General features: G+C 38.9%; 1 protein-coding gene across 3 annotated transcripts in view; it reads left to right on the forward strand.

Annotated features, from left to right (window-relative positions):
* Window positions 1-27,219, forward strand: part of EPB41L4A (erythrocyte membrane protein band 4.1 like 4A) — a 118,691-nt gene that overhangs the window by 26,303 nt on the left and 65,169 nt on the right. For all 3 annotated transcript variants that reach the window (XM_071448556.1, XM_071448555.1, XM_071448557.1), the window contains exon 2: window positions 20,577-20,681. In XM_071448556.1, coding sequence (XP_071304657.1) covers window positions 20,577-20,681 — 105 coding nt within the window. The remainder of the gene's footprint in view (window positions 1-20,576; window positions 20,682-27,219) is intronic.

Genomic DNA, 27,219 nt, shown 5'->3' on the forward strand with positions numbered 1-27,219 from the left:
TCTTTGTCTGTATCTTGACCCATGAGCTTTTAATCTTGTTTTCTGCCTTTGTCCAGCTGAGGTGGGGAAGTGAGGGAGTAACTGGGGGGGCATCTGGAAGCCAGCCAGGTCAACTCACTATAACAATAAAGATTTCAGACACAAAATGTTAGCAGCCTGGTTTCCTTGAATTAGAACAAGAATATATTATTGTAAAGGGTTATGATAATGCTGCTCATATCCATGAAGAAGGGTACTGAATAAATTGAAATACTAAGAAAATACTAAGTTATACATGTGCTTGGCAACAGTCATGGTGGATGATTCTCTCCCACTCCTGTTGTAGCACTGAGTTGATACATTCAGTTCTATTCTACACTTACTATAGTTCAAAAATATTTAGCTGTATTTAAAAGGTACTAGTTACAAAAGCTATTTATGCTTGTTTTAGTCATCCTTTGTTTTGTTTAGTGGCTTTTAATGTTTTTTCAAATACAATTCCTTTTCTGGCTGTAGAAGGAGTAGATTTTTGACGCTATTGATAATTTAATTGGTTTTGGGTTTTATAAGGCATTTTAGCCTTGGTGTAAAACACCTACTCTTTCATGGTTTTTACTACTGGTGCATATGAATATTATTCTTCCCATAATGAAAATGGAAAAAATAAAAGAAGAAAGGAGGAAAAAGTGCCAATATTAATGGAAGATCTTTGTAATTGTTTCTTACTGCAAGCTCCACTTTTGAAACAGTATATGAGAAAGTAATGTTGATCATGAAATTCTGATAGTTTATTTTGGTATGTGATCAACATGAAAGTTCCACAATTAAATTGCATATGTTCAGATATGTTCTGCTGCAAAAATTGTACTAATAATTTATAGTGAAAAAGACTACTTTTATTATTATTGTGTGGATAGAGAAGAGCAGGAGGAAAACATCTCCAGGTCTCCCCAGGGGGTTTGAGAAACATGCAGTTGTTAACTTGTTTCTTGCCCCACAGAACAATATGTTTTATTTTTGTATTTTCTTTAATATCATGTATGTGGTGTCTTAGGTTGGAGATTTTCTGTTTAAGTGCCCTCCTCGTGTGGGTTAGCAGAAGGAGGTGTGGTATGGTGGCTTTGCTTTCATTCTTCACTGTGGAGACTTTCTTTCTGTTTACATTATTGTTGTGCAGTTTAAAGGCCAGCAAATTTGGAATCAAACTGGCTTTTACATAATGTTTACTTATTTCTCTAAGAAACTGAAAGTTTTTAATTGAAAAACACATTACTGGGTCCTGGAACCACCAGTGGTGGTGGTTTTGTTTTGGTTTTTGTTTGGTTGGTTGGTTTTCAGTGGTTATTGTTTGCTTTTTTGGGGGGGGGGGTCGGGTGTGGTTTTTGTTTGTTTGGGTTTTTTTGTTTTTTTTTTTTTCATTTCAAATAAATAAAAAGGGCCTAGGATCAATGCAAATTCCTCAGCCTCAGGGTAACTCTGTAGTACTGCAGGATCTGGATGTGAGGACATGGGGGACTGGCTGGAATGAGATGGCAGCATAGTGTCACCGCATGGATGGATAAGCCACCAATGTTAATAATCTTTTTTAATGACAGTCTTCTGTATTCTTCAGCTGGGTTGGTTTGAAACACCTGGAAATAAGTTCTTGAGTTTAAAAAGTGTTGTTCTTGTGGAACCTGCCACTACCTGGCCTTCATATCCACAGCATAATTTCTTGATTGAGACCTGATTTGGTTCTCCTGTTTTATAGATTAATTGGACCAATGCCTAAGGCAACAGCTTTAAATCAAGATTTTCTGGCATATCTGTGTGGGGTCCAATTATCACAATATTCCTTTCCAAAAGAGAGCCTGGGGCTGCAGTACCACACATTTGGGCTGAAATTTTGAGTTAATTTATTTTCTTTCAAACAGCTTTATAAAGATAAGATAATGGAGGACCAGTAGGATAAGTATCTTCCCTTTTGCAATGGGAGCACAAATGTCTTGCATGCTAATTGATTGCACTTATTAAAACCAGGGTACAGCTGTAATCTGAAGAAGCCATCAGTTATCTAGCTGCCTATTTAGTGGAGGTTATGAAATAGTATTTTGCCCTGGGAGACTTAGTGTCTCAAGTCATGAAATTACCTAAGGTCAGAATGTTTTATTTCATTTTTCTGTATAAAACAGCAAAAGAAGTGTTAGAAAAGTTCCCTGAAAGTTATTTAAGTATAAAATTTTAAGGAGTATGCTGGTAGGAAAGGAACTTTTCTTTTAAGGCTAAACTTACACAGTTCTGATGGTGCCTAGCCCATGATGAGCTAGGACTTTGCTTGTTGCAGCTAAGAAACGTTCTTGCTTCTTGCCTTTGAAACAACCAACTTTTAAAGAGATTATCCTTGAAAATTTTAATATTGATTAAATTACTTGCAACTATTGTTTTGGAGATTACTTTTGAACTATGAGATGTTATATAGTCTGCCTGAGCTTTATAGGCGGGTAGCACATGTTTCTCCTGTGCTGGAAGAAAAGGAAAAAGAAAAAAATTCAGATAAAGATGCTTGGAATTTGCTAGTCAATGCTGCACTTTTTTAGACACTGTCTTTCTCATTTCCATATATAAATGAAGAATGAAGTTTAATCTTTAAGAGAAACAAATTGTAACTGCAGATTTGGCTGTGAACTGCTTGAGTTGCTAAGCTCTAGTCAGAAGTTGTCTATGTCTTTTAATTATAAGTTATGCATAAGAAATGTTTTCCTCTATCAACATAATGTTTCAAAAACATAGCAGATTTGACTCTGTGACATAGATGGCAGAAATTACGTCCATAAGTTCAGTGCTAAGTTCTGGGATATCTGCTCTGTGTAATGGCTAGGCTCTGTTTTAATTTCTGCCCGTTTGTAAGCAGTAATTACTGGAGAGTGAAAGATTGATTTCCAGTTTCTTTTGGGACTGGGCTTCTTCCCTCATCTAGTTGGTAAATGTAAGCAAATTCAGTTTGGTATTGCCTTTCCCAGAGGAAAATCAAAACATTGTCCTGTTACAATAGAGGTGGCTATAGCTGACCCTGTTTAAGCTGTCCAAATTTTTCTCTTTTCAACACTAATAATTCATAGTAGTACATAGGGCTAAGCTAGTTGAAAAACCATGAAAGACGAAAGTAAATATAAGAATTGCAGAGTCAGTCATCTTATGTTATAATTAATTCTAAGCTATCAGATCATGCTGTGACTGAAATGGCTTTGAGTGGGTCACTGAGATGCTTGTGCCATTGTTTCAAAGTGGCCCTGTTAGCAGCACAGTAATTTATTGAAAGTAGTCTGCTTGAACTGAGTCTTCTGTTAATAATTACTGAAAAGAACTCATGACAAGTGCTGCTGGCCTCAAGTTTCTAACTATTCTCTTTAGAAGCACCTCAGAGGCAGCATTTCTGGAAATTTTGCTATAGGTAAACAGAGCTGAGTTGTGTAATTGACTTTATGCATAACCTGTCTTCTGGTGTATTTACTTTCAATGTTAAGCTGACTTGATGTTAACACTAGAATATCTCATTGCAGTTAAGAATTGTAGTTAATATCTAAGAGATTTGTGTAACTTCTTTTAACTCCTGCTCTCCTTTTATATAAATATAAGCAGTATAAAAATGAACATAAAGTATTTTTGTGGGAATAGTCGTTATGAGCATGTCCACTATGAATTAATCATATGCTGTCACAATTACATGGAAATATTTTTCAGTATGTGTATTTATACCTTCAAAATATTTTTGAAGTTAAAGTGAGTAGCATGTGGATAAACAATACACTATCGTCTTGGGACGATATGTGTACTATTTATAGTAAGTGTACTATTTATAACCATTTCAATAAAAAATACTGATAATGCTTGTTGACTAGATGTCTATACAAGTTCTGTTAGGATTTAGGAGTTTTACAGACTACCTCCCATTTCCCCCCCTGTTTTTATAGTTGTATCAATTATATACATTTATTTTAATAATTTCTGGATGACAGAGGTTCTTACAACATCCTTGGGAGCTGAGGATATGTGCATATTTACCCCAAACTACTATTTCCATTTATTCACATTCAAATCTAATTTCAGACAAATGCGGATAAAGTGATGCAGCACTAATTAGCTCTCTTCTGTGGGCTGTGTTAAGTGGTGTGATAGGATCATTAAAGCTGGAAGGACCCTCTGGAGGTAGTTTATCTTCTTGCCAAGTTAGAGCAGGAACTTTCCCAGGTGAGTTTTGAGTCTCTCTAATGGTGGAAGCTCCGTAAACTGTGGCTGTGGGCAGCCTGTTCCTGCACTTACTCCCTCTCGGGGGGAGGGGATTTCCTTTGCTGCATCTTGTGATCTTTTAATTTTCTTACTGTGCATCTGTGATGAGAGTCTGGCTCTGTTGTTTCTTGCTGTAACTACAACCTCCCTTGAGTTCTCCGCAATGTAGATAAGTTCTCATGGATACTTGGATGTCCATGTGCTGCACATGGCAACTTTAACAAGACTTTTGATGTGTAACTTCTGGTCCTAATCAGAACTTTCCTAGGGTGGTAGGAGTGTGAATATACCAGATTAACTGCAACTGATCTTACCTTCTTTGGGTCTGGCTTCTGAAAGCAAGCAAAAATAGGTATTACAATGGCTATAAAATTCTTAGAAGGAAATATTTGCCCTCTTCGTAGTCCTAGTGGCAACGTATTCTGCTTGCTATTTTATGAGCATCTGTTTCTCGAGTAAGCTACTGAAATAATGGGACTCCAAAAATTGCCTTTTCCATTAAACAGAAATCTTAAACTTCCCAGTCTGTTTGTTAGGTCTTAAATTTGTGCTTATTTTAGTAAATGTTATGTATATAAGCCCTTCTGTGAAAGGCAGTTTTTCTGAACAGTATCTTGCTTGTGCAGTGAATACAGGATTGGGACACAATGAGTTGAGTGCTGTCAAAACAGCCATGTCACCAGCTGACTTGTCAAACAGTGAAGTATTTGGAGCCTACTTATGCCACTTGGTTTTGACAGTGGAGTTGCACACCTTTTCTCCTTTGTGACAGATTTGAGAGCAAACATTTTATAGGGGAACATCGTAAGGCCTACAATATTCCAGTGTTTGGTAAGCCAACAATGTCTTTGACTTTGACTTTCAACAGCTGTGCATCTAGCTTATTCAAACATTTTCTTTAGTTTTGTCACCTGGAGCAGTGCAGCCAACTGGTTTGTAAGAGTTGTTTGAACACCGGGTGTTTACAGGTCTTGTGAACTGCCCTGTGACCTAGCTGAGGCTCTTCTGCTGGTATCAGCTGAAGATCCTGAAAAGTCTTGAGGCTCTGAGACTTGTTGCACACATAAAATTAATCAGATAGAGATTAAAAATTTTTTTTTGCCATTGTCAAATGTGTAATGCATTTATGATCTCCACGGGAAGAACTTAAAACTGGGTTTCATGGCTAGGATTGTTTTTTTTTTTTTTCTTCTAATTTGAAAGAAGGACCTGCACAATGAATGTAAAGTTCACTGGTGTATATTTGAAAGTAGGCTTTTTCAGTAGGATTTTTGTAATTAAGCTGTCTTAGCCACTTGGATCTTGGTATTGTGTGATGATATTTACTAGGTTTAGGAATGGAATGCTGAAGTTTCCTTGGGCAAATCTCAGTTGTATTGATTTTAGTGGATTTATGCAAAAAAGTAAGAAGTAGATACATACACAAATAAGCATTTTAGTAACAGAAAGGATGCATGATCATGCTTGCAAATGTGGAGGTGAGAAATAGAAAAAAATTGATTCTTACTGTGGGAATAAGTACAGAGAAGACTTTCCTATCAGAACAGGAAGAACTTTAATAGTACTAAAAATACTTGTGGACAAAATGAAATCAATACAAATTTGCAAACATCTCAATTCTTGAATATTAACATACTTTTGCCTTCTTACATTTGGTGCTAAGTGTAGTCTAGTTTCTGTAAGAACATGCAATGAGTTTGCTCTTGCTAGTTGCTAGGGCTTTATTTGAAACAATATTTAGACCCCTAATTATGGACTAAAGTAGAGTGATATAGAGGACATATATGAAGCATTACCTCAGAGCTACAGTAATGAGAAACTACCCTTCTCCTCTCCAAAAATTATTAGTCAAATAAGTTGGCCTAAGTGGTAACTGTCCCCCTATCTAAGATGGGAGCTCCAGCATTGTTTGGGTTATTGCAGCTCTGAAGGGGATAACAGATGGGTTCCCCTCATCTAGCAAAACAATAATGTTATTTCTGCTTCAAACAACAACTCTGAATTGAGCAAAATGTGTTTCTTGGCAGCTTCCATGGACCATTTCAATCTAGCTGTGCAAGTGGGGGTGATGGTTTCTCTTATTTCACTTGCTTTCATTTGCCTGCCCTTGGTTTTCATACTCTTCTGCGTCAAAATGTGACATCCCCAAATCCATCAGCTGCCTTTCTTCAGGAAACATCAGCAGCATATTTCAGACTAGGATAATATTAAATTCCTGTGTTCAGCTTTGAGTCCCTCACAACAAGAAAGTCAGTGAGGTGCTGGAGCATGTCCAGAGAAGGGAAACTTCTCTCGGAGCTGGGAAAGGGTCTGGAACACAAGTCTGATGAGAGGGGTTGTTTAGTCTGGAGAAAAGGAGGCTCAAGAAAGACCTTTTTGCTCTACAACCACAACCACCTGGAAGGAGAGCATTGGTTGCTTGTCCCAAGAACAAGTGATAGAACAAGAAGAAATGGCCTCAAGTAGTGTTGGGGATTTTTATATTGGATAGAAGGGAAAATTTCTTTATGGAGGGGTTGTCAAACAGAGGAACAGGCTGCTCCGGGAAGTGGTTAAGTCATCACCCTGGAAGTACCTAAAAGATGTGGACATGTGGCACTTAGGGATGTGGTTTAGTGTTATGGATTTGCAGTGCTGGGTCAGTAGTTGGTCTCAATGATCTTAAAGGTCTTTTCCAACTTTGGCTTTTCTATGATTCTTTCATGGAGTCAGTGTCACCTTTCTTCTCAGTGCTGCCAGAAGTTTGTGCTCTTGCAGCAGGGAGTGACAGCTAGGTAGTAGCTGAATTTATAGAAGCTGTCAGACAACTGTAAAGGAGTGAACAGTTTGAATGTAAAGAAGTGAGAATTACTTCACTCTGGGAGGAAGTGAGGGTGCATAGGACCAGGCAAACCTTCAGCATCCAACTTGAGTATTTTCCCTATTTTCTTAGGTAGCCTGGATAATCTTTGATCATCCTTCTTTCAGTGAGGGTTTATTGCCTGTTCTGTGGTATTGCTTTTTGTTAAAATGTATATTAGAATGCAGGGAAGATACTAGGGTAGTGCTGTCCACTCATCCATCATTGACCTCAGCACTGACTTTGGTGGCGTGTTGCATGGCAGCAGGTCCAGGCTGGGCCTTGGAAATGTCAAATCCACTGGCATTACTCCTCCTTAATTAACTGGATGAATGCCACGTACATCACTGGCATAGTGTTCTAGTCCTCCCAGGCCCAATCTAGATATAAGTTGTGTATTTTAACAGCATAACTCTGTCTGGGAGATGGCCAATTTGCAGTTAAAATATCATACGTTTTGCATAACTGGATATACCAAATGCCCTTTATCTCTGTGCTGTGTGTGCTGGGTTAACTGATGACTACTCCAGTGCAACTCCTGCAACCTGGGGGACTTGCTCATTTTCATACTGATTGGATACCTGCCTAAAATTCCTAGCAGGTTTCTGACTGAGATATCAGCAGGCTATGGCAAGTAAAAATGCATTAGATTTGTGAAGTTTACCTGAGAGATCTGTGCTATCCTGGATCATTTTCATTGAAACCGGATGAGTTATACTCCCAGGAGCAGCTGTGTAGGCTGGCATCCACCCTCTCTTCAGCAGGGCCATGGGGATGTCAAGCACCTTTGGCATCTTGGTGAGAGCTGCTGGGTTTGTTACAACTGGTAAGTTGGATGAGACTGTCCTTCAGGGCATTTGTTAAGTGGGTATTTCATTATATATTTATATAATAGGGCAAATAAATGAAAGCCTTGGTCCTTAGTCATGGCTGAGACATTATATGTAGTAAAACCTGGTGGCTGAGGAGCAGGGCTGGGAGAAATAGTGCTGGGATGAATCTTTAACATGGTGGATACTGGACCAACATGCTAGGTTTAGACTTTTATGGTGGAAAAAATTTACTGAAACCTACTTTGACTCACACAGAACTGCACCTTTCAGTAGAAAGAGACAATCTTGCAGTTTTAGTGCCTGTCTTCCTTTTATTAGCTACCTGGGATGAAGTTTCAAATCACCTTGGCTGGGAATCATCAGTATTTTGGGGAATGCCCTAAATAATAACACAAATAACACTCCTCCACTTATAAACAAACATGGTTATTTAAAAATAATTTTACATACATGTTGTAACATGTATATAGAAAGAGATACATATTCTAATATGGTTTTGAGTGTTTCACGTAGCAGTCCTGGTGTGGTTATTGTCAGCAGAGAAGTTTTGTGAGCAGGAGTTCATATCACCAGAAAAAAAAAGGATGCAAAAATTAAAACCTTATAGTTTACAAGGAAGGGTGCTTAGTCACAATTAATTCTGGAAAATGAGAGTCACTGACTTTGCAACAGAACTTCAAGAATCATTACTTTGATATATCTCATTTAGCAGCCCATTGACAAAGGGATGAGTATGGGCATGGTTGAGGTCCACATGAAGTGGTAGACCTTAAAAATTTACAGAAGTGGTGCCTCTTAACAGAAATGCCAGGGGAAGCCTAGGGGCTATTACTTTATTAAGTTCTGCTGAATATGCTGCTGGTTTTACTCTAAGCAAACCACACTATTTGATCCTCAAGCAATCAGATCAGATCAAAACTGAAGGGTGTGAACCTCCTGTCTTTAAGCAAAAGGTTGGGGTTTTGTTTTTGTTTTTGGGTTTTTTTTTTGGTTTGTTTTGGTTTTTTTTTTTACTTTTGAATTTCAGTGTGAATAGGATTTTGTCCAAATCATCCAGTAAGCTAAATTTACTGTAAACAAAAGTAATACTGCCAAAAGTCTTGTATTCAACACAGATCAGAGATGGGTAATTTTGCCTTAGAGATTTGGACATAATCAAGTGCATTTTTAGCAAGGTAAAAATGAAAAGTAGTGATCTATTTGAAATGAAGTAGTCTAGTCTGCAGAATATGTCATGACTTGACTGTAGTGAAAGAATTGTGTTGGTCATATGCAGTATCTAAAAAAATTCCTTTAAAACATGAACATTTAAGGTTCATCCAGTGCTCTGTGGCAGGGTACAGCTGTAACAGAAATGGAGATTCTCTGCTGAAGACTCCTGATAATACACCAGTGGCTTGCCTGCAAGCTCAGGATTTTAAACATAAGAGTTTTTACAATCAGCCTTCAGTTTCATAGTTTATTTTGCTTTTCTTGCAGTCATCAGTTTTCTACTCTGATTATTGGAAGGTAGCTGTGTGTTGTTTGGGTCCAAAGAAAGCACTGTGAGCACAGCTCCACTGTGTGCAAATTTTAGGCTAAAGGCCTAAAATCTTATTTCTAACATTAATATAAATTTCTCTGCCTTAAAAGTCAGTAATAAATTTCACATTTACATAAATCTGAGTGTGTTATTTTCACATCACCAGTGAAAAATTTAAACAGGTTTTTGTTGTCTTCTGGTCATAATCAACTCCTTTTTTTTTCCCTAATGTGAAATATGTTTGTGATTTCATGTCCATAGTCAGCAAGCTGTTTTAAAACCTGTTTTCCTTCTTGCTTGAGATGTGTAAGTGTGTAAGTGGACTCATGGAGTATAGCAGATAGGAAAGGGTGGTATGCCTTGGGCATTTAATTTAACTAACCTCGTGAGTCTGATAATGGAGATGCTGCAAGGATGCCTTTTTTCAGTGGAGTCACAATACTGAGACTATGAGCATTAAGGAGTTAACTGCTTACATCTCTGTAACTTTTGTTAATGCACAGACATATTTGTTGGTTTTGTACTAAATGTAAAGAAAGAAGGATCTGGTTCTGCAAAATTATATGTGCCATGTTTGTGTATAGATCTTTACACTATGCTAATCACTAATCTGCCTATCAGCTGGCAGTAAAGAAAGTTATCCAGATTTGCACATGTCTTTAATCGCTTTATATTTTCCTTCATGGAGATGTATTGTAGAGATGCTAATTAAGGTGAGTATTTTTTTCTTTTTTCTTTTTTTTCATTATATGGAATATTCTTGTTAACTTACATAGGTAAGCTGCCACCATGTATAAAAATATAACTGTCATATATGTAAGTATATATCATACATATCATATTACACCATGTATAAAATACTTTGTTTCTTGAATGTTCCATATCAAAGAATAAAAATCTGCAGGAACAGGTTTCAAGTCAAGGCATAGCAGATAATTGGTTTGTAGCCTCATGTTAAAAGCATCTTTCCCCAACAACTTTGGTATGTTAAACATGTCTTAAAAATAAAGAGATTGTGGTCATTTTATTGATGACTATGTGAACATGGAAATTGTGTTCTCTGGTTTGTGCAGTTCCCATATCATATAAAGGCACTTCAAAATATACTACCCATTTTAGGGATCCAATGAAGACTAAGCAGTGAGAAAGTAATGTCCTTGCTTGAATCACTGTGATTAACATGAAGTCACTACTTGAGAGGTTTAATTGCTGAAAGGGAAAAAGAATGGAGGTCACAGGGAAAGAAAATCTTACTAAAATACACCATAGTTTCCCTTGAAACCACACAGGTTATTTTGTGCATTACCCTTTTCATAGGGAGATACATGTGTTATCACTACAGTTCCTTGCCCAAGAGCTTGTTCAGTGTAATATTGACTTTTAAATGAAATCCCTGAGGAAATAGCTGTAAATTCAGTGTGAGAAGCTTGTGGGACTTTCCAGAAGGGAAGGTGCAAGGGAGAGGGTTGTTAGCTCTACTGGAGTTGGTTGTTCTCTTTGTTCTCTTTGGTTTTCTACTCATCAGTTTCAAATTCTGCAACTCTGCAATGAATTATTTTACAAAGTTTTGTTGAAATCTGTTTACCTATTTCCACGAAAAAGAAAACCAGGCAACTTTTGTTTGAGAAACTCTTGGAGCAAGGAGATTACAATTGCTGTTAGCATGGTCACCACACCAGAGATGTGTTGTTCTCCATTTTTTTTTAAAGATATGCCTAAAATAAGCCCATTTAAGATGCTGGAATCTCTCTCTCAGGAGAGATTTCCTCAGACTTTCTCAGTGAAGTCCTGTTAGGATGCCATCTCACACTGGCCCTATCAGGTCTGGGTGTTCCTGATGCATGAGTTTGGGCACCAAAACTGAAAACAATTTTCTTGCATTTGGAGCCATCAAATGTGTCTCTGCGTTACAATATGGGAGTGTGGAGAAATTTCCTCTCTTCATTCACGTGGGGACAAGGACAAAGTCGGTGGGAAGAGTGAAGAAACAGATTGGAGGTGGGTCGGAGTAGTGGAGGGAGGATTCAGTGCAATCCGCAGGAACCGGTGAGGATGTCTGGCTGGGGAAGCAGCAGTGTCTGTGCCAGGGGGGTGTGAGTGTGGAGGATGCTGTTAGTGCTCCGTGGAATCAGGCAGCATGTGGGAAAGGGCGAGGAACTGGGAGGTGGTTCGGGAAAGCACACAAAACCCCCTGGGTTACACCACGGGTAGATCTAATTAAGGGGCAGAGCACTGGCAGCCAGGGATGAGCAATGATGCCAGGGAGGAGACAGTGATAGTCCTGTGTGAGCTGCAGGGGGAGGGGAAACAACCGGTGGTGACACTGCTCCATTCACACAAAAGAATGAATTAATGGTTGGCAGGTTCTCTCGATGCTTTAAATTTAAATTATGTGTGTTGCTATTTTAACTTAACACTTGAGTTTTGTGTTTATTTATGTGCAGCGGTATCATTCTACCAAAAAAAAAAAAAAAAAAAAGGGCTGGCTTGGATTCTGTTTTATGTGAATATGCAGGGCTGGAACCTGCAGCGATTCGGGGACTGATTGACAGTTGAATGATTCGGGAGTTGATTGACAGCTGAATGAGGCACTCTGGCTGTGAGTGTGGGTGTGAGGGGCCAGGGAGCACTAGCAGAGGGTGACAAGAGCTGGGAGCTGTGATGGATACCTCCTTTTCATCCCCCTCTGCTGCCGCGGCTCCGTGAGCGTCCTTCCTTTCCCATGCACGGGCTTTTATGTTGGGGTTTTTTTTCAGTCAAGCCTGTTAAAGTTGAATGCAGCCCAGCACCAGTAAAATGGTAATATGAGCCCATGCAGTGTGTGGCACTGGATAGCATCTCTTCAGGAGAGCCAGAAATTCTAGAAGGGGAAGGAGAGAATGCAGGTGTATAGAGTTCCCCATTAGCAGCTATTATGGCCTGCTAATGGGTAACTTATTCTTGTCCTGGTGCAAACGTGTTGACTGCTTTTTTTTTTTTTTTTTTTTTTTTTTTTTTGTTAATGAGAATATCTGGAAAACCATTTTTAGAACAAAATACTTGCAGTGTATCCTCCATTGCTCTAATGGGAAATAGCTATTGAACAAAAAATGAAGACTAAAAAAAAAGTCAGTCATCAATTTTTTTAAAATATGAAATTCCAGATGTTTATTTTGAGAAATTAGGAATTAAGTTTCCAGTATAATGAATCAGTTTTCTGGGAAGCACCATGGCAATCAAATTATCAAAGATGTAGAGAAATCATATGTACATTTTTCAGGATAATATATGTATTCCTTTGCCTTCTGTCTGTCTCCACTGCAGAAGTAAGTAAACTTGGTGGTGTCAGCCCAAATGAGAATTTGAACTTCATCAAACGGGAAATAACACTTTTAAATATTAAAAATCATAAAGTGTTTGGGAAAAGCTTTTTGGGATGTGAGCAGCTCTGTGGTGGGGCACAACTCCTTCAAGTTTGTGGTGGAAGAGGAAAGTTCCAAAGATCTGTGTGCTTTGAAAGGCTTGTTGGAGAGCTACTATTTTTGTTTTGCATTTCCCCCTCTCTTTCTTCCCCGAGTCACCTATGCCAGAGCTAGGGAGAAAAGGTGGCCCTGTCCAGTCAAGAAATATACCCTCTCTTTGTCCTTTCTGTTAGTTTTGCATCTGAGAAGGTTCTACTGTTTTTCTTGTAACTTTTTCTCTTGTAATATCTCTTGACTGATAATGAGAGAGTTCAATTAACAGAATCAGCTGATAAACAAAATCATGCTAGCACCATTGCTTTTGAAGAAGGAAAATATAAGAACTTATTTTTAAAAAAATTAACTGAGCTTGATAGAGGTTTCTAAGGTGTGAATTGACTTGAAGATGAATATTTAAGTCTCTATGTTCTATGAACATGGGGATTTAGAAAGAAAGGGTTAAAAATAAATTGAGAATCTACTTGGGAATTGCCATCATAACCTGCTCACTTCATGACCAGAACGCTGATGAGATTTTGACAAATGGAGACTAAAGGAGGGGGAAGAAAAAAGGGGGATGACACAGGTAAAAGTCAGAGAGCAGCAGAAATAATTATCTTAAGAAAAGAAGGAGCAACTTGAAGGCAAAGATGTTAACGAGGCTGAGAGCAGGTGGTAAGCAGGGCCCTAAATTTGGGCTTTGCTGAGGGACTGAGAGTATGAGAAGGTGGTTTGTTTTTTGCTCAGTCTAGTGGAGCTCTGTACAAACAAGCTTCTGCAGGTATGCTCAGCTCTGACAGTACAGCTATTCATTCTGAATGAAAAAATGGCAAACTAAAGGATTGGCAAGATGTTCACTGACCTTTTCTCCTTCCCATTCTTCTTGCTTCTAAAAGCTTCCCAAACAATCTAGCACAGAAAACCTTCAAACCATTCTGCAGCTAATCGTTTGAGCCAACTTCTTATAATGGGAATATAACTTCATTACTTCTTTAACAGCTGAAACGATAGTAAAATCCCTGAGCAGTTTGACAGAGTGAGTGTCTAGTCTTTAATTTTTAACATTCTCTTTCTGAAAGCCTTTTAGAGTTCAACTCTTTACTGACACTCTCCCTTGTCAGTCTTGCACTTAAAGCAGTTAAGCAAAGCAAGTGACATATTTAAATTTCAAGTCCCTGTGTTCTAAAACTGCTATGCATATTCAGTTTAGTATGCTCCATGAAAATGCATGCAACACCTAATTTAAAAGAGGTGTTTAAGTGGATGACCATAGGAAAAGATAGGGTGTTAGAACTGAGGCTTTAGTTCCTCAAGTGCCTCCCTTTGGCACAAAGGCAGCAATCACAAAATTACAAATAGGAGGAATAGAACCAAATATAGCAGGACTAGATGACTGATACAAAAAAGATTATACCTATGTATTTATTTTCAATTGATATTTTGAACGTAAGTTGACAAAACTAGCATGAATTGCTGTAATAAAACATAACAAATAAAGGAAGAAAAATAAATAAGGCAAAATAACTAAAAAGAGGACAAAACAGAATCCAAGAATACCAAAATAAGCAGCAGCAAAAAATAGACTTTTAAAATGGCAAGAAATTTATATAAGAAAGGTTTCAAGAAAGATTTCAGTGACTGCAAAAAGAATTGCAGAAACTGTGTCATGAAAATCACCTAGAAAACGGGAGGCTTACTTTATTTAGAATGAATGTGCCAAAAGTAAGTACAGCATCCTTTCTCTGCCAAGATAACTCTTCCACCAAGTGCTCTACCATGGAGCTGCTCACCTCACAGAGTAAAGGGCTGTCTCCTGACCAGAAGGTACACCAGGTCACACAGCTGTGAGTTAAGAGCAGTTTCAAAAAGTAGAAAAACAATAGCAACCTACATCTTCACCATTCCCAATGAGTAGTTGTATTCTGTGGTTTTTAATTTCATTATTACATTATTCATAATTCCTTTCTTAGGTGTAGATTTATTCAAAGTACATTAGAATGATGGAAATGTTCATTGTTATTCAGTTCTTCAGAAAAACTCTTTTCTGTGAAAACTTGGAATGCATTATTGTTGGTAGCTTAAATCATCTGTCATACAGTGAATGTAGATGCTAATGAACTGGATAATGTTAATATCAGGGGATAGATTAGTAGATAGATTTTAACAAAAAATTTATATGGCTAGAATTCCTCTAAACAGAACCAGTTGCTGCCATTTTGTAAAATATCATTCGTTGTGGAGAAAAGATCAGTTTTAAAGCACTAGTAAGTAATTATGTTTCCAAAATTTATTTGTCTTCCCATTACTTATTTACTTGCTCTACTTGTCCGTTGTTTTCTTCACTGGGTTTTGATTCCTGCTTAGAGCATTCCTTTTAATGTGTGTGCATGTCCAAATTGCATTGTTATACCATGTAAATATAAATATACAACTACAACTTGCTTAAATCTTCTCCCCAAAAAAGACTCCACTGAACTGAAGTAATTTCCCAACATTTTTTCCCAATTTCCCATAATTTCCCAACATTCCCAAGAAGCCAAACATTTTAAAACATAATTTCTTTAACTTATTTTCTTCTGTGTTTAGGAGTCAAGTAAATTAGTTTTCATCTATCTGTGACAGTGCCTGAAAGTGCACTCCAGCCAGTAGTTACAAGGGGAGATGTTTAATTGTCTGGAGCCCATGCTTCTAGGAATGTATCCCTCTCTCAAAGAGGTTGCCCCTAAGCAGATGAATTTGTGACAGATACAATAATTGTAAAACCAGAAAAATATGGTGCATCTTCAGACATTTTTCTAGAATAGCATTTTCTGACTGAAATGCAATGGATTGACCACTAGTGAAAGCTAAACAGATTTACAGGTATCTTAATATACAGCACTTAGAATTCAGTGTCATCTCTTACATCCAGGCAGGTCAGACACTGTGCCAAGTTCTTGGGAACAGTGATAGGGAGGTCTTCCTGTGCCCATAAATCCAAGGAGTTCTCACACAAAAACCTCTGAAAACATGTTGGCATGTCTGCTGCCAGTGAAATACAAGCAGAGAGGAAGGGATGGATGAATACATTTTGGATGGTTCATTTTACAGATGTATACTTATGGCAGCCTGTGATGTTTCATTTGTATTTGTTAAATTCTCAGTTCCTCAAAGTATTCACTTCTGTTATATGATTGTGCTGGGGAATACCTTGCATGTATAAAATAACACTAATGTAAATCCTCTGTTTGGACATGCATTCTGGAAATTAAGGTTAAGCTGTTTTGTCTGAGTGAATATTTGTAAATGTTTAGCATTTTTAATTTAAAGACTTTTCTGTGAACGTGTGGTACGCAAATTGAGGCCTGGGTTGCACACTGTCTTGGGGAAAAGGGATCCTTAGTCTTCTTTGTTAAAAACCAAGAACTTTGATTTCAGAGCTTCATGCCTTGCTGCTTTTCTCAGGGGAAGGTGATGAAAAATTGCAGGGTGTCTAGTCTTCTCTGAGTTTGAGGTAAGGAGGAAGAATCGGCCAAAAAGAAAAGTGAGAAAATGCTGTTTGGAGACAACTATTTGTGCTCTGTGTCTGCTCACTCTCATGCATGATTGTGTGCTGCCTTTGTGCATAATTTTAATCTCTCCTTAGTAACCTTTACCTAGGGCAAATACTGCAATTTGGTCTCCAAGCATGCTGCATCAGAGGGGACTCTCTGATGGACATCTCAAAAGGCAAAGGTTATGTTCAACCTAAGTTCTAAGCTCTTTTTCTGAGCAAAGGCTCATGAATTCTGCATTTTCTTAGCATTTTTTTTGGGGTTGTAAGAGGTAGAGTGTGTGGATTGAATTATTTTCAGGAGAAAAGCCCCATGATGTCTGCTTGATCTAAAAGAGACAATAACAAGAGGCTTCACTACCTATACCACTTTTCCTTCAATAGAGGGACTAACATCCTACTGGGGCAGAGATTTTATCTTTAAATTCAGTTAATGCCAGTAATAGTTCTGATGTGGCCTCCACTGCTCTGTACAACACAAGAGAGAAAATTAAAAACTACCCAACAAGAAAAACCTCACTGGAGCTAAAAAGCAGTGAGCTGTGTGAAAGATAAGAATTTCTGGTGTCTAAATATAGAGTAATATGAATATGTTAAAACATAGAACTCTATGTACTCTTTTAAAAGAATAATTTCAATTTGGTTAAGAAAACTACAGTTAAATCAGCCTTCTCCTGAATGTTCTGGCTGTCATTTTCTTTAGCCAGTATAAACCTGCCTTTCTGGTTTATGAAGCCACAGTGCTAACATGTAAAGCAAGATGTTATGACTCATTGAAACAATTCTTTGTTCTCTCTTGAAAGCATTGCTGATGGTATTTTCAAGTGTACTTGGGTTTACTCCTAAGAATGCAAACCTCTTGCAAGTCTGATCTTAATAAAAGGCAGATTATGTTATTTTTTGCAGTGCCATATGATGTGAATGTAATCCTGTTAACGTCTTTGATAGTTTTGGTTTCCAGCTTTGCTGAATTTTGCTGTAATTTTATCAGGGGAAATAAGATGGCTTCTCTTAGTTTGCAAAACTTTGAGCAAATGCGGTAAAAATGTGTTTCAGGACTGAGAAGTAGTTACTAAGGGATTCATCAGCAAAACTTCTTTCTTGATTTGACTTGAAGATGCAAATTACTTGCATGAAACCCTGAAATCATGTGGCTAAAACTGAGAACTTAACTGAAAATGAGTCTGCAGTGATTTCACCAAGGGTCAGTGTTTTATGTGGACTGTGCTCCCCAGTGCTGGGAAAATAGAAGGTTAAGGAAAGTGAGGTTTAAGGGTGTGAGGATTGGTCCTGGCTCACATCCTGGCTGTTCCCTTGCAAAGCACTTCTTTGTGTTCAGCAGGCTGTGCTGAAAGATGTGAAAGGGATTGGCAGAGAGGGCTGTGGAGACTACAACATGCAGTCTGTTTTTGCTGTGAGTAACCAAAGCACTGAGCACCTTGCTACTGTAGAGGTGGAGAGCCCCCAGCCACTGTAAGCTGGATAGGTTTGCTCAGCCTTTCCTCACAGCCAGACCACCTCTTTCTGAGGATCTGCAATTATTGAAATGTTAACTGAGCTGCATCAAAAGAGAATAAATTATCAGGAATTTATGTTTTCTATCTGCCTAGCAGTATTAGTAAAAAGCAGTTTAAAGCCTTTTATCTCTGAAAGGAACAAAAGGGGGCTTTAGTTTTAACCAAACCAGGTCTGATATATGCATCTTTCCTGGGGATAACACACCAGCTTTAGGGTCCATAGAAGGAAAGCTGTCCCAAAAACTCCTTGAGCAGTCCTCAACTGAATGAAGCAGAAGACTTCCAGACAAGAAGGGTAGTTGCATTCTAAACTGGTGCAGAGTCATGAAAGTTGAACTCCTTTAAGACTTAAGCTTCTTTGATTACTCCCAGGATTGTGTACTCTTATTGTAAGTAAAATAATACTTGCATTATTGAAATTGACAGCTTCATCTTGGTGGCTCAATCACTGTTTCTCAGTGCTGTTAATAAAACCAAATGACACTGTGAATAATGGTACTGGTCAGACAAGGAATGGAAAGCTCATTGAAAGAAAACAGATTTGAACTTCACACAGTCACAGAAGCTGAGCAAGGCTTGGGTGGGCACCACTCAATGTGTCCTGTGAGCCATGGTGCAGGCACCTCTTTTTGTACCTTCTGCAAGGGTTTGCTGACCTCACTGTGTTAACTGTGTCAAAACCTCTCGACTCTGAGTGGCTGATGCTGGAGATCCTTTAGTCTAAAATGTTCTCTGAATGTTTAGTGCACAGCTGGAAGTGTTGCCATCATTTATCTGCATGGGTCATTTGGAGTCAGGGCTGCTTGCTTATTTTGAACTTTTCTTATGTCTGTTTCTAAAGATGCCTGTCCAGTCCTAGGTTCCCAAGACATTGCTGTACTGTTTAAGTGATGATGGAAATAGTTAACAATGCTGAAGGTAATTTACCTTATATGACACAGAATCATAGAACATGCCAACTGGAAGGGGCCCACCAGGATCATCAAGTCCAATACATGAATGATGAGATAGCAATGTCCTTTTTAGTGGGATATCTCCTCTGCTTCTTTTGAATGACAACTAATTTAAAAATAAAATGAGCAAGGACAATTACTACTTCAGTCTTAAATCCCTACTGTCTAGTAATCAAACCTGTATTTTTAGTATTTTAAGGTGTGTTTTGTTTTGTTCCAACTTTTTTTCCACAGTGCTCCTGATAGTCACTCTTCAGCCTGTCTTGCCTTGTTCTCACAACCTGACTTCAGCTTCTTGTTGATGAAACTGATGATAAAATCACTGTTTTTCTCTGCTTTATCCAACTTGATAAATTGAGATGTAGTGAATTTCTGCTTACCTTAATCATATTTCCCCCCAGATTGCCCTCTGTTTTGTGGCTGATCATTAAGGCTCACTGTACATGCTGAGGGAACATGTAATTGCAGTTGCCTGATGTAAACAACCAGTCTGATGGATTCAGACAAAGAGAACCTTTCAAGTACCTCTCCTAATTTAAGCAAATGTATAGTAAGTCTGGTGAATAGCATGGATATGCTATTTCCAGCCTACCAGAGATGTTTACCTTGTCATGGCTTGCTTAGTCTGTGAGTAGTCACCTGTAATTGTTGTATTGTCCCTGCTTGTGGGATTAGATATGAATCCTGACCAAATGCACCTGCTGAAAAAAGCCCAGACCTTCACTGTTGTGATGTGATTAATACTTCACTAGCAGAACTAAATTAAAGAATTTTTTAGTCAGTATTATTTGCCATTTTAATTTTGAAATTATCTGTTCATAGGTTAGAAAGTGAAACTGCACAAACAATATCTCACAGCTTCCACTTTCTGTTTATTTTCTTTGTGGTGACTTTACTACAGTCTAGTAGTTTATAAAATATGAAGCAGTTAAGCAAAACGTTATTATGAGTTATGTCCATATTTTCTTGTGGAATTTAGGACTGTAATCATCAAAGGCTCTAATTGATTCTGAGAGGGGATCTTTCTGTGTAATTATTCTCCATCTTCCTCATCTGTTTGTTGTTGGCTGCCAGGCAACCAACAAATACGAGGCATTCAGGTGGAAGTGAGCTTTTTATGGAGCATATTGTCCCTGACATTGTTTGCAAATACTGTTGTAGACACTTAATGAAGTGCAATTCAAGAAAACAGTGGGATTATTTCAATTCAGGGTGTTGGACTGTTCTCCCTTCTACTATCAAAAATATTTTACAAGAAAACAAACAAAACTAACCGTCTTTACAAAGATTAGTAACAGAGAAGTTAATGATGTATAATTTAGGTCATAAGGGCAGTTTTGCCTCCTGTTCTCCATTGTCAGAGCTTGAGTGACAGGTCTGTACTGGAAGGGTGAGTGGGATTTGAAAAATGCTGTGTTCACTAGAACCATGGGGTTTTTGTTTGTTTGTTTGTTTTTCTTTTGGTATTGTGTAACTGCTACCTTGCCAGCTTCCTAATAGTATCTTACAGAATTATTTTTCAAACATGCAAAATATTTTCATCTTTACTGCTGAAATTTTTGTTAAAGGCACTGGGAACTGCCTCATTTTTTTTTTTTTTCTAGACAAAGCCAATTGAATGCATAAATGCCACTGCACATAGCTGACAAAGGTAGAACATCTTTGTGAATAGGCTGTGTAAATTCTTTCCCACAGAAGTCAACGAAGGGGTCGGTTGTCCTGGGCTACGTATTTCGTCACTTAAACCTGGTGGAAATAGATTACTTTGGGCTGCGCTACTGTGACCGAAGTCATCAAACGGTGAGTGAGAGACACAGCAGATTGGATTTGCCATGCATAAAATTCACCCTGTTGTGCTGGTTGCCTGTACAGCATTAGATTGTCATACTTACCCTAACTTTCACTGTTTCCTGGCTCAGGTTTCCAGTAATAATTTATTTTGTTTATTTCCAATAAAGTCTTGGAATAGCCATTAGCATCTTAGATAGGAATGGAATCAAATGTTAAATGTTGTCGAAAACTAAATTAAGAAAGTACAAATAAAAAAAATATTATATGAACTTAGGATTGATATTTTTTCCTCTTTAATACTGTGCCCTGAAGCCAGTGCCTGGTGCTCTGTGCTGCTCAGCCTCACTTGGCGCTGCAGTGCCTGGGAAGGAGCACCCCTGGGTGCATCACAGCCTGCTTCACTTGCTGCAACACTGGCCAAACACCTGTTTCAGGCTGTGCTGGGCAGTGCCATTTTTACTCTTCCTGAACCATCTCTGTGTCCCTGAGCCCACGTTCTCTAGAGCCTCCTTGGCAGGGACTCACCCCACATCTAAGGCTTTTTCCACCGAGATGTTTCCATCCTAAACAGACAAGGAGATGTTTCAGCCAGGCTGAGATGTTTCAGCCAAAGCAGGCAGTGTTTTGGAGCAGTGCTGTCTACCCCACCAAAGGCTTGTGCAGGACTGCTGCAGGCAGAGGTGAGGAGCAGGGAGTGCTCAGCAAGAGGAACCAGTGCTGTATTCACAGGATGGTCTTCATGCTACCTTAAAATTATGAAGGGAATAGTGCAGGGCTTATGGTTAAGTTAAGTCAAGCCATTACAGTTTTGAAGCCAGTTTTGAAGATGATAGCACTGCACAAGATCCTGTTTCACCTATATATAGTAATAACTTATTGAATTGGCTAAACATTTGCTGAGTTCTTCTGTTAACCAGAAACTGATCATGTAAAGACTGAATTTAGAACAATATTAAGCAGATTGCTGATTGCTTCTGAGAGCTACAGACTGCCCCACTCCCTGTGTTTTAACTTCTGTGCCATAGTCCAGAAATCTATGAATTCAGTTCCTTGATGAGCTTCTAATCATTTTATTCCATGAAGATGAAGGCCAGATTCAGCTGTGAATTAAAGTAGACTGTTAAAAATGGTGGTTTTGATTTCCTGAGGAATTTGAGGTGTGAATGAACAGCAGGTAGGTATTTTTTGCTCTCAGAAGTGTTTTCCTTTTAGCTGTGGTTGCAAATAAAATAGAAATGGCTGTTCCTGGGAATATTTCCAGAAGCATGCACAGGGTATGTTTAGTGGTGTATATGAAAATATGAGTATAAAAATGGATTGCACCTCTGTTATGAAAGGACACACAAAAGCACATTTTAGGGCACATCCTTTTGTTCTACTTTTTCTCTCATGTGGTGCTCCAGTGGTGTTAATTTAATGTTAGCTTTAGGCTTTATCCTCTGGCCAGCTCAGTGTCAGGAAGCCACTGTGATTCTTGATTTTCCCATGGATTAGGAAGGTGTTTATCCCACTTCTGTCATTCGCCTGCTCTTATACAAACTCTGGCCTTCTCATGTGGATACGGGACCTCAGCTGTATGCAAGGCTATGGAGTGCTCCTGCCCAGCCATGGAGATGCTGCCACAGGGGCTGCCTTTGCACCTGGGCTGTTCTGTAACACACCATTGTGAAAAGGCCTGCTCGTGTTGTTTGTCCGTGTAAGGATAACAAAAAACTGACGCTCCTTCATCTGAAAAGTTCATAAATGAGCCAAACAGTGCTACTGTGTGTAGTTTTATATGTTTTATGACATGTGGTTTTATGCTGCTAGCTTGCTATTTTTAGTGAACTCCTGTAAAATTTTAAGAATGGGCAGTAGAATGGAAAGTTTTCACACAACAAACAACACCTTGTGCTTTAGCTGTAAACATATATTTAGTTGCATGCTTACTGTGGCTAAAACTCTCTGGGCTGTTGTGGGAATTAGTTCAGTAATGGCTGGCAAGAAGCCTAGATCTGCATTTTGGATTGGATATTTTTTGGATTGACCACAGTAGATTTCCTAAGGGAAGAGGAAAAAGGTTACCTTGCTAATTAGCTTTAAAACCATGGTCCTGAGTTAGTCTCAGAGGGAGAAAAGTGTTTGGGGGTTGGGCTACCTATTAATACATTGCTTGTGGTGGGGAAAGTTTTATTATTTGTACTGTCAGGTTTTTTTGTCACACTGAATGACAAACAAAGCAGTGTAGACAAAATGATGTATTTTAAAGAACACAAATCAGTCACAAAAGAAACATTTTTCTTATTAAGGGTTTGAAAGGGATTGTTTGGTTATTTTCCCCATTACTCTTGCATGCCTCAGCACTTCCAGGTGGTCTTTTAAGTGCTGTGTTGGTGAGCTACCTCTTATGTGGGTGGTATCATAATTATTTTAGTACTACCAGTAGGGCTTTAATGAGTGAACAAGGTTTCACTGTGCTATGTAGTGTATATGAATGTGTAGCATTAAAATGGTCTCTTCCTGAACACCAACAAACTAATTAGCCTGTGAGAACAGCTGGATGCAGCAGATTGACAGAACTGGGTGGCACTGGCAGGGGCACTAACAGTAGGGTAAAGCATAAATTGGATAACCCTGTCTCTAGGGTAGTAATTTGGTCATATTGCACAAATTTTGCTTTATTGACATTCCAGGTTTTGCCCAACTCTCCACAGTAAAAGGACAGTATTTAAATGGAAAAATCAAGCTCTGGAAGATTACAAGTTGATGTCAGAATAGCATTACCTGTATCTACTTAGTGCTGAACAAGTGCTTAGACCTGAGCAAGACAGGTCTCCAAAGGAACAACAAAATATCTCTTCTAATAATTGGTTAAAGTACAACATTTAATAATGAATTTAAAAATCCATGATATAAAGTTACACTCCAGTGAACAGATGGGTTCAGCTAATGCTGTGTTGTCAGTAGTGTTTCCTGATAGTCCCTCTGTTGACAAACTACATGGTGCTTCTTCTCATGTGGTACTTGAGTACCTTTCTTAGTGCTGCAAGTTCTTTAAAAAAAGACCAATTTTCTTGGAGAGCCACAGAATCCCTAACTGTGCTCCATCATCTAAACCTCACCTGAGCCTTTTGCATTACTGCAGAGAGTACTGGCACCCAAATTAATGTGAGTTGACACTAGATACTGTCCTCGTGGTTCTCAATGTGGATATGGTTCTCAGCTGGGTCTTCCTGGAGAGGTCATTTGTGTCTTCTGCCTCATCTCCCAGGACTTTGTGCCCCATCTGCTATTTCTAGGTGAGACACAATCACCAGAATATGTGTAGCAGAGGCTGAGGGTGGCTGAGGAAACTCTGTCCAGAATCACAGACTGATTGGGTTGGAAGGGACCTCTGGAGATCACCCAGTCCAACCCCCTGACAAAGAAGAGTCACCTGGAGCAGGTGACACAGGAGCACACCCAGGAGGTTTTAGGATGTCTCTGGAGGGGGAGACTCCACACCCTCCCTGGGCAGCTCTTCCAGTGCTCTGCCACCCTCAATGGAAGGAAGTTCTTCCTTGTATTGAGGTGGAAATTTCTGTGTTTTAGTTTATGCCCATTGCTCCTTGTCCTGTCACTTTGCACTATTAAAAAGAGTCTGGTACCTTCCTCCTGGCAGCTGCCTTGGAGATACTTACTTGCATTAGTGAGATCTCTTCTCCAGACTAAATAGGCCCAGATCCTACCTCTCCTCATAAAAGACATGCTCCAAAGCCCTCACCATCTCTGTGACCCTTCACTGGACCCTATCCTTTTGCTCCTCATCACTCTTGCACTAGGGAGCTCAGAACTGGACAAAGTTTTCCAGGTGTGCCTCACTAGGACTGAGGAGAGGAGCAGGGTCACCTCCTTCGACTTGCTGGCCACACTCTTCCCACTACAGTCTCTCATTGCTGTAGTATTTAGGGAAAACAGTGTTCCAGGGGTGTACTTCTCCAGGGGCTGGGTGAACTGGTGCTGGAGAGGGCTGTCCTGCCACTCACTGCTGCTTCCTGCTGTGCTGCAGCTCCCAGGTGCTCTCCACACAGTCCCTTTGCTACTGCCTTTGTGGCTTTGCCAGGGTGTGTAGGATAGCCAAGCTGGTCTGGAAGAGGCCAGTGTTTTATTGAGGTACACAAAAGGCAGAGATTGCAGTATTAATACATGATATGTCAAGAAAAGCTGAGAAGAATTTGATGAGGGAAGGGGTCCTCCTGAAGCCCAAAGGTGTTCCCTTTTGTGAAATGCCAAAAGAATCATGCTATATACACAAAATAGCACAGCAGTAAGAATATTTACAACAGTAAATATTTTTTGATAGTGCTAATATGAGCTATTATAATCAGAATGTACCACATACTGATACCTTTCTAGGGCTCTAAATGGAGAAATACAAATACAGAAGGACAAATAATGATATTCATTCATATTGCACCATGCTCCCACCCTGCAATGTAGGTGTGTTTTTCTCTCCTGCTCAGAGGAAGCTCTGTTTGAGCACACAACCCTGAGAGCACAGCAGGTAGGAGTTAACCCATGGCAATACAGGGAATTAATGTCATACAATGTACAGCATATTTTGTCTTCAAGATCTTAGGAAAAAAGTCAAATTGTACTGAGCTAGTATTTTGTTGAATGAAATTTTTTAAAATGGATTTTTACACTCATCCCCAGGCATGATATACTAAATTATCTAGGAGGAAAGAGAATTGTTTGTATGTGTTAAATTAGATGTCATAACCAGTGGAAAGAAAATGGAGACTGATAATGTTGCGTAGAAACAAGAAATTTTAGAAGAATATTATTGGATTAAAACAACAGACACAAAGCTGATGGTCAGGTGAGTTACAGATAGTAAGAATAAACTTTTAGAGTGCAGCAGGATCAGTTCACTGATGATATCATAATAAATGTAATCTATATAACTTCAGATTCTAAAAACAAAGATAGTACCATTAAATACACATTTATATGCAAGAATTGCCTGAAAATTTTTACATTTCTTATATAATAGGGACATCCTGAACTTGGCAGATTGAGCTTCTTTGCACTGGATATTTGCAGGAAAAATCTGATACAGCAATTCCAATTCTTAGTGTTGTCTTAGGCTGTAGGAAGTCTCGCTAATTTCAGATTCTAATTGAAAAATGACACATTTTCTCTCCAAAACTGTGTTTCTTCTGTTGTAAATGTGATCAAAAACTAACACCTTGATTGTGAGAATCTAATTAAGACAGTCCAACATTTAGTTTGAATTTGGTAGATCTTTCTGCACCAGACACTTCATTGATTGATACTACAGCAAACATTTCTACCTAGTTAATATTTTGTTTCAAGCAGGTTCATGGAATTTGACCCAAGTTTAACCCTATGCAGATACAAAAAATTAAGATTCCAGGTTTGTGGTAAAGTTCTTGCAGGCACTTAAAAGGGCTAATTATGAAATACTGCATGGAGCTTGGTTGCATGCAGCTTACATACCTGGCTTGTATGGAAGCCAGGTTTGTAAAAGTACAAAGGACAAAAGAGTCCATTTATTCTTTTTGCTGTATACTTTAAAACATTTTCTTAATGTAATTTCTACCTAAATTTAAAAGGGAGCTATTTTCCTTAATAACATTGTACCTTTTTAATCAGTCTTAGTTAATAAAAAATTATTAAAGTAATACTGTGTGCATTTTTAAAGAACAATTAGTAAACTAGTCCCTTTAGCAACTGGATAGTTGCATTGGGATGCAACTATCCACAATATAATCAACAAAATGATTATATTTTTTTCCCACTTCTTCTCTAAATGTTAAATACTTTTAGATTCTCAGTGCTGGTCCCTTGCAGCTGGGTGAGGAGGTATTGTGTCCTCCAGCCCTTTGCAGCAGGGATGAGCTGTTTGCAGGCCTGTGCAGGGGCACAGGTGGGAGAGCACGGGGGGTGTCCCAGGGGCTGCCAGGAGGTGGGAAGGGCGGAGGCAGCAGTCGGAGCTGCCTTGGCATTCACCACCCTGGGGTTTGTTGTCAGCAACTGCTGTGCAAGTGCGCTGGGTTAATGAGACACTGTTTTTTTGTTGCATTTCTCTTGGCACTTCAGTCTATCAGTTTGTGGTGTAACTATAGCTGACACTGTTTATCCATCTGTACAAGCATTTAACAAGTATCTAGCACACATTACTGTGTAGGTATGCCCAGGTGTGCTCACAGGGCCCTGGTGTTGGGGTTCTTGGATCTCTAAATGTTCTCGTCTTTACTGTCTGACTTTGGTTTGAAAAATGTCTTTGCATTATCCATGAAATTCCATTCATCTTTGGCTTGCAAATAAAATGTTAGAAATCTCCTGCTCCTCCCCCCACCTCTTGCATTCTTCAGGAAAATTTTGGCAGCCTTTGAAATAATAAATAGCTGTGCGGTAATTTTAAGCATGGGTTTGTGCCACGGCCACAGAGCTAAGTGCTCCCTGGAGAAATGAAAAGGCAGATGAGATTCTTGTCTCTTCTCCACCACACTGAAGTGTTTAATCTCACCTGCACTGATCTCGAGACCTGTGGCACTCACAG

This window comes from Agelaius tricolor, unplaced genomic scaffold (assembly GCF_023055355.1).
Source record: "Agelaius tricolor isolate 1412-34295 unplaced genomic scaffold, bAgeTri1.0.p SCAF_27, whole genome shotgun sequence".
NCBI classification, from domain to species: domain Eukaryota; kingdom Metazoa; phylum Chordata; class Aves; order Passeriformes; family Icteridae; genus Agelaius; species Agelaius tricolor.